At 38.0% G+C, this 8,751-nt stretch overlaps 1 protein-coding gene across 2 annotated transcripts in view; it reads right to left on the bottom strand.

Moving 5' to 3' along the window:
* Positions 1–1,040: 1,040 nt before the first annotated feature.
* Dtwd1 (DTW domain containing 1) overlaps positions 1,041–8,751 on the bottom strand; it is a 34,045-nt gene continuing 26,334 nt past the window's right edge. For both annotated transcript variants that reach the window (XM_042687715.1, XM_042687716.1), the window contains exon 6: positions 1,041–1,159. In XM_042687715.1, coding sequence (XP_042543649.1) covers positions 1,056–1,159 — 104 coding nt within the window. In that variant the 3' untranslated portion in view covers positions 1,041–1,055. The remainder of the gene's footprint in view (positions 1,160–8,751) is intronic.

Genomic DNA, 8,751 nt, shown 5'->3' with positions numbered 1-8,751 from the left:
ACGCCTATATTTTCTTCAAGCGTAAGAAAAATGTTTACACTAACCTTCAACTGTTTCTTGAGATCTTTTTATTTCATGTTAGAATCAATTAAGTCAGAAAAGTCTATGCCTGTATCTTTCAAAACTAATGAAAAATGTTTTTACACTTACCTTTAAGTACTTCTTGGAATCTTCCTTTCTTTGTGTATACTAGAAGGAAGAAAGGGAGACAAATGAGTGGGGAGAGATTGAGAGAGGGAGAAAAGAATGCCAAGTGGCCTAAAACAATTTCAGGATTGTTTTTCTTAGCTGCCTTTGGTTGTCTGTTGGAGGTATTCTAACTCCTTTGTGTTTCAACTCCTCTACTTTCTCTGCAAGAGCACTCACAATCATAGACTCAGTGAGTAGCAGGCTACTTCTAGGAGGAAGTAGGAAGTAGGACTTGGGAAAGAGAAGAGAAATACTGTGAAGGTTCTCAGAAAGACTGAGTCTGTCCTAGTCCATCAGATAACACAGCCAGAACAACAGCTGGCTGGAGGCCGTCAACAGCCAAGGCAACCAACCTCTCTCTTATCAAGGCCAGATGCCTGTTTTGAAGAAATCAGAACAACAACATGTGAGCAAGAAGCAGAAACCAGTGAACTGGGTGTAGTCTTTTGAACCACAATGAATTAAGTGGAACCAACCGTCAGGGTCATCAATGACTTGGCAGCCAGAATTAAATCCTGTTCATCATCCGGGAAGGAGTTTCCCAGAACTCCCAAAGTGAACTGTTCCTCTAGCCACAAATTGGGTCTAATTAATTAAGGGTATTGTAAGAATAATCCAACCTCTAATTGTCCCATAGGTTTCTCTTTACCTACTAAGCCTCTCCTGAAGTCTTTTACTCTTAAGAAGCTCTAGTAGAATCCCTTTATTTTTCTCAGAAATCATCTCTTAGGAATTTATGGACCTCTCCTAGGGGCAATAGTAACACCAAGGACCCAGAGAAGCCTAAAGGATGCTTATTTCATCACTGTTATCAATATTCCAATCCACAACAATGATTGCCCTCACCTCCTTTCATTTCAACAGCCTCAATGAAGAATCCCAAGTGATGCTGTAGACTTCAGGAGACTGTTGATGCCATTGTTTCTAGAATCTTTGTTTGGGCTGAATTTTCTTAGTTTGCCGTGTCGTTCTGAAAAAATAAATTGGAGGCGATTACAGCCTGACATTTTTAAAATGAGTCAGCCTTGTTTTTTTTTTTTTTAAAAAAAAATTATTATACTTAAGGACTTGTCCAAAGAGGTTACACTTCAACTTGTCAGTTTATCAGTGTTTTCTCATATCAGAAAATTCTGTCACAGATAGAAAACTCACTCTCATTGGTTGTGTACTACTACCTGACAGTTGAGAGAGTAAGTGGAACTATCAGGATCAAAGAATAAAATACAGCATGTATGACCAATAACTAGGTTGAAAAAACTACACTATGAAGACTGAATTCAAAGAAATATTATTGTTTTTGTTCAACAGATTTTAGCTGTTACCACCACAACAGTAACCACGTAAGATAATGCACATTAATCTGCCTCACTCTAAGTAACAATTTTCTAACTACATGCATCCCATAACCATAAAATCACAGAAACCCTCAAGATGCACAATCTAAAATTCTTATCCTTCTTTTAAAAAAAAAGTATGAGAAACTGAAGTTTCATTCAAGTCACATCAACCAACTTAAGGTTTTTAATACTGTCAAAAGTTGAAACACTAGAATCAAATACCATGTATTTTACAAACTATATTCTCCTTTGTCCACAGGAGAAAGAGAGCTCCCTCAGTTCCATCTGGAGAAAGTCTGGCAGAAACAACGAAAAGAAAATCCTGGTCAAAGCTAGGACTTGAAGAGACCAAAGCTAAGTATCTATGGTATAGAAGATTAGATAGAATAAAAAAAAATACCTATTCTGTGAAACCATAGCCCATTTTAGACATCCAAGTAGACACCCAAGTACTCCAGATATTATAGGCGAAGTGGCTTGCTCTGCACCAGAGGGTTGACCAGGTCCTTCACAGCCTGAGATCCCTACTCCCTATCCTTCTCAGTGGACCCACATCTGACTTTCTCCATGACTTCTCTTGGGTCTGTCTCCCATACTGACACTGTGGCAAAGCATCCCTAGGTTCTCTGGCTTGTGACTATTCCTTGTCTTCAGGTCCCCAGAGTAGCTCAGTCTCAAACAGCAGACCCTCAAGATAGTACTGGCCATCACTCTCTAAGACACAGGGAGTGACTAAATATATTTCTTTTTCCAGTGCTGGTCCGACACTCGGGAGGGGTCACTGTCATACCCAAATCCCTGTACTGGATTTCAAGCTTGTAAGACCTGCGATCCTATCCTGTGCCAGTCTGTTGTCACCAGGTTTGCCTTGCTTAACGTGTGGTTGTGGCTTTGGCTTTCCCTCTCCTGGGGAGCTGGAGTTGAAGCTTTCACTACATAGCTTTTCTGTTTCTCTGTGCTTTTCAGCTGTCCCAGAACGCCTTTCATGATCTTAAGGGTCTGTTACTTTCTTTCTTTGATAGACAGTCTGTCCTCTGTTCTCTACCTCCTCTGCTCATTCACACAGTCTCATGGAGGAAGCTTTTCATCTGCCATCTTCTAAGAGCTCTTCCCCCTTCCCCCCAAAAAAATGTGGCAAAGAGGTAATGGTGGCAAAGGGCATTATCCTCCTCAGCATCGTGGCTCTCTGACCTAGTCACAAAGTGATCCCTGAGGATTTTTCAGACACATGAGAAGCAGACCAACAAGTTTTACTCTGCTTTTATGATTGTTTTGTAAATTCTCTAAAGGAAAAAGTATCTGCTATGGTTTATACCTAAAGCAGATGGTTTCCTACAGCCTCCTGGTCACTTCTCCTTGGGAGTAGCCCTACTTTTAGGATCTTATATAGATAGCAAAATATATAAATAAGTAAACAAGTTTACAATAGCAGTATTCTTCCCCCCACCCCCGCCACCTCCTAATTACCACCAAAAAGCCACCATCATCTTTCAGCCAAAAGTCCTTCTACAGACCTACCCATTTTGTATGCTATTTGAGCAAGACTGAGAAATATCATGTTACTGCTTGCAAGAAACTACAAGAGAGGGATGGGTTTTATTTCCTGGATAGAAGACTAGTCAGGAAAAAAATGGTTAACCAAGAAGGCTTTGATCAATGTCTATGGAGTAAATGAAGCTTTCTCAATAACCATGGTATTTTCTTGGCTTGATGTTAGGAACAAAAAAAAAAAAAAAAGGAAGTTAGACCCAGTGATTGTTGAAGTGGGTATAACATACTGACTTGCATTAAATGGAAATTCTACATGAAGCCCCGCAAATCTAAGTCCAGATTCCAGTACCACCATTGCCTTCCTCTGTTATCTTGAACAGATCATTAAATAAGTATGTACTTTCGCTCTGCTTTTTAGAAGGCAAGTTGATTGTATCTACTGTCTTCCCAAAGGGTTGTTCTGCAACAATGTGAAGATGATTAAAAGGAAAACAAGTGTATCAAAGAGAGCCAGACAGAAACTCTGGGGCTTTACTTGTCTTTGAGAAATAGTTAGCTTCTGGGTCTCCTATTCCCAAATAAAACAAGTAACTACTCACCAAAAGGTATATTCCACAAACTTCTACTGGGTATATTTTTGCTTGTTTTTTATATCATAGACATGGGAGTTATTGCTCTTAGTATTCTTTGTGCTAGCTGAATATATAAATCTATTTGAACCAGTTTATGGTCCCTTTATTTTTACAGTGATGATTACTTATTACAGCGATACTAATGATGATTACCTATAGAAAAGTACATAAATCATACGGCTATATAGCTCAATTATTTATCACAATTTGAACACATCTATATAGTTAGCATTAAATAAATGACATAGAACATGAGCTGCACCCGGAAGCCTTACTTGTCTCCTTCCCAGGCTTCCTTCCAAAGATGATCACGCGCTTGACTAGCGTAAGATTAGTTTTTCTGGTTAGCTCTATTACAGGCTAAGTAACAGTACTTCTCTGTGGTTGCTAGCAGCTCTTAAACTGCTACAGACAGGTATCTGTGTTTGAGGAATGCTCCTTGATAGTTTGATAAAAAGATGTGAGAGAGAAGTCTAGAACACAAGGGTAAGGAGCAGAAACTAGGATTGGAAATGGTCTTGACAAAATATTGTCAGTTAAGACTGGTCTGTCATTTCCAGCAGGCATATGATTTTATTGTATTTTTGGGAAAGGAAAGCTTAATTGTGTTGAACTATTGTCAAACGAAACACAATAGTTTCTCTGATATATTGCAAAATACCATTTATAGAAAGAATCTCTTTTTTTTTCCCCAAAAACAAAAGAATTTTTTGTGGCTTAACTTGGGACTTGTCCATACTTGGCAAGAGTTAGAGATGTACAATAGTGTCATCTTCAATTTTTTAAGGCCCTTTGCCATGATATTCCCAAGAGTACAAACAGAATCAAAATGTCAGACCTTGCCCTGAGCAGCAATGCATTTCCTAGATGATGAGAAGGTTGGAGATAGAAAGTGGGGGAAGAAGAGTTATAGGAGTCCATGCCCAACCACCCTGGGGCAGGAAACCTAGTTTCCTTTCCTATTCCCCATATTAAATCCACAACTGCATTCCATTGTCTGGTGGGCCACCACAGCTGTGGCTGTTTCCAAAATGAAGATGGACGGTAGCCACACTTGGATTTGGTTTTCTCTAGAACTGCTGTTCCCCTGGGCATTATTTTTCAAAGTATCACATTGCATAGGGGCTTAATGTTTCTAACTAGTTTGTGAATAATTGCATATCCATTTTTCTGTTCATTACATGTTCCTTTGGGATATCCACATCTAGATTGAAAAAGAGCATGATTGCTTGCTTGGCTTGTCTATTTCTTTTTCCCTCCAGAGCAGATAACTCACATAGCATAATCACCAAAACATAGCTGGGAATTTGACATGTCTACGAAGTGAAAGACACTGGCAACTTCTTGTGACATATGCATTATTCAATTCTGATCAACTAGCATATTCTAAGAACCTAGACCCTCCTAGTTATGTTAGCTACAAGTGACTAAAAGTATAAAGGTATTATCCCTGCTTATAAAGACATTATAGAGGATTAGAGAAAAATGCAAAACCAAGAATAACCATGTCATCATTGCTTATTATTATGAAAGTGCTAGTATAATGTTTAATAAGAAGCTGATTCATTCTCCTGAAAGTGTAATCAGGGAAGATATCACAAGAGAAGGTTTCATAGAATTGGCCAGTAAAGAGAATCATATACACCAGATAGAAGGAAAATAGAAAAGTACAGAGAAGTCACATAGCCTACTGCTCTTCAGAACTCTAAGGAGACAAATATGGAAGTACAAGGTGAAGAGGGGCAGTCAGAGAACTAAAGCAGAAATGGGGAGTCAGACCAATCAGAGGCCTTCATCCTCAAAACCAATAGTTAGTTATGTGGCTTACTGATCAACTCTGACATAGGAAAAGAAGCCTAGAAGATGAAGAAGGCAGCAAGATTTAACACATGTACTCAGGCTTAAACTATAACATGCACACAGTCATTCTCATTCTTGCCATTCTCTTACATCTCTGAATTTTTTACTACATCCTTACTTCCTCTATATCCCTAAGGACCTTCCTTTTACTTTACGTAAAACTATTGAAACTTCAGGACCAAGATTTTAAAATAGTCTGCAACATATTACAGCGAAGCTGCCCAACTTATTGGTTGTGACATTTCAAACCTACTGAAATGATGTCATGTTCAGTTTTCTATTGTAAGGACCTTGGAAAATATACCCGTTTAGCAACAGGCATGAGGGCTAGATATGGTTTTGTTTGCTTAATATTTTAAGGTCTTTTTTTAAAATTACTAATGATCTCTTGACGATGTCTACCTTGCCCTGGAGAGAGGAATTGGCTTTTAACCCTTGTCTGACCTGATCTGATCTGTCACTGGTCTTGATGGGCTGGGACACAGGCGATTCATCTGTGTACTCCTGAATGGCTTGACTAGCTTCTTTGCAGTCCACTCCCTTCCAGAAGGCATGAGTTTACAAGGAAAAAGGAGTTAAAACTGCCTCATTTCTGCACATACAAATGAGCAACAGTTTGACCAGGTAGGGTAGGGTAGAAAAGAGAGGGAGAGAAAGAAGGCAGAGAGAAAGAAGACAGTCAAAGGACCTCGAGATGGGCAGGTAGGATGGAAATGAATCAAGAGAAATATTTTTCACTCAGAGTGTCACTCTGAGGTAATGTACAGGAAATTCAAGAGACAAGAACAAGAATCAGCATTTGGAGGGAAGATTAAAGAGTAAAATCTTTAAGCCAAAAATGTTTCATTTGCTTACACATATTTAAATGTATCAAAAAGCATGGGATATTTGCATTTGTGGAAAAGCAGTGTGGGTTAGACTTTTTTCTTTTTCTTTTCTTTTCTTTTTTTTTTTTTGTCGTGGGGCCTGAACTCTGGGTCTGGGTGCTGTCCCTCACCACTTCCAGGTTTTTCTGCTTATGTGGTGCTTAGGAATCAAACTCAGGGCCTCAGGCAGGCGAGGCAAGCACTCTACCACTAGCCACCTTCCTAGACCAGATTTTTGTTTTCTTAAGACTAAGAAACGCTGCTTGAATCTCCAACTCATTAACGCACAATGGTTAGAAGGAAGTGAGGGGGAGAACCATCAGCCAAAAGAAAAAATGTTCAAAGTTGATACCTGATGCAGAAAGTTAAATAGCTTCTACCTTTCATTATGTCTGTCTTTCACTCTATAATCAGAGTAGTCCTTTGACTCCAAAACTATTATCCTTTAAAGGAGACAGTTGGTATGGCATATGTTTGAAAACTGAATATATCAGAAAATATCAATGGAACCTATCTGCAATTATCAAGGAAATAAAATGGTTAAAGTCTGATTGCAAAAAAAAAAAAAAAATAAGGATAATTTGTATGTTCCCTAAATAAGTTTAACTTTTCCTTTTTAAACAAAATAAATTCACTTATGTAAAGATAAATTTAGGAAGAATTATGTTCCACAATATCTATGGGAATCTTTTTAACCTTTTATAATGTTTCTTATTTTGTTACTATTATTTCTTTTGCTGGTACCAGGGCTTGAACCCAGGGCGTCACATTTGCTTGACTAGATTGTTCAGCTGTCACTCTGCCACTTGAGACACACTTCCAGCCTAGTTTTTTGATTGGAGACAAAGTCTCGTGGACTTTTCTACCAGGGCTGGCTTAGAACTGAAATCTACCAGATCTCAGCCTCCTAATTAGCTAAGATTACAGATGTGATTACAGATGTGTGCCACCAGTGACCGCATCTTTTGTTAAATTTTCAACCTCCACTGCTTGCTAAGAGGGAGTTAAGCTCACTAATTGTTCCCACTCATAGAAAACTTGAACACTGTCAACCCACCTGAAGTGACTGATATCTTAAAAGAAAACTCCAAACATTCACTGTGAACAGTGTAATGCGTATTTTTTTTCCAAGTGTATGTGTAAATTCCCAAAGATAGATTATATACACTGGGCTACAGTACAAGTCATAACAAATTAAAAAGTAATTGAAATCTGACCATTTGTATTACCTGATCAAATAGGAATATAAACATAGGCATGACAAGATATTATTCAGCCCTTAAAAAAAAACAAAAACAAAAACAAACAAAAAAAAAAGACAACTAAATCCTATCACTTGTGTTAACTGGATAAACCCAGAGGACATTACATGAAGTCTAACAAACAAGGCACAGAACTGAAAATAGCTTAGTTTAGAGATGTAGAGATTAAAATGGTGGTCATTAGAGGCTGGGGAATAGGAGTTGGACAGATGTTGGTGGAAAAACAACACAGATAGGAGAAATAAACTCAATATACCGTACAACGTGGCAATGAGTCAACACTGTATTGTATCCTTAACAAACACTGCTGAGAGTAGATTTTAAGTATTCTTACCACAAAAAAATTGTGCACAGTAATGTATGTTAATTAGTTCAACAGAGCCATGCTGCATGTATATGCAGATTTAAAAACCACTGTTGTGCACTAAAAATACAATTCTATTTATCCAATTTAAAAAATATTTTTTAAAAAACCCAAGCAATCACAAAGAAGGCCACACTAAAGCTACCAGCGCAACTATGTTTATCGCAGCATTATTCACCATAGCTAAGATATGGAACCAACCCAGATGCTCCTCAGTAGATGAATGCATCAAGAAAATGTGATCTATTTATATACATTGGAGTTCTATGCCTCCATCAGAAAGAATGACACTGTCCACTTGTTAAAAAATAGAAAGACTTGGAAAAAATTATATTAAGTGAAGCAAGCCAGACTCAAAGAAACATATAGGTCCCACGGTTTTTCATTTATCTGCAATAACTAGTATATGTCTAGGACAAGCAGAAGAGGTCAAAAGCTATATACATATGACCATATAACCTGATGCTAAAGTGAAATGAACCCCAAGATAGGGACATAAGAGGTTTTATCTTTGTTGCTGTTCTTCTTAATGTACTTATAATGTATTATGTGATATTTTTGTTTATTTTGTATGTTCTTCCCCCATGGTACAACCCCTGTTGTCACGGTATTTGATTCTGGTGCCCTGCATCTTTTTTTTTTTCCTGCATCTTGTATATACATTTTTCTAATTTGGGGAGGGGAAGGGAAATAACAAAATGCTGAAATAAGGATACAGGATGACCTATTGTAACAATGAGATGTACAAGA

The sequence above is a fragment of the Dipodomys spectabilis genome, unplaced genomic scaffold, assembly GCF_019054845.1.
Source record: "Dipodomys spectabilis isolate Male_0828 unplaced genomic scaffold, ASM1905484v1 ptg000108l, whole genome shotgun sequence".
NCBI lineage: Eukaryota > Metazoa > Chordata > Mammalia > Rodentia > Heteromyidae > Dipodomys > Dipodomys spectabilis.
This window is presented reverse-complemented; position numbering and strand designations above follow the sequence as displayed.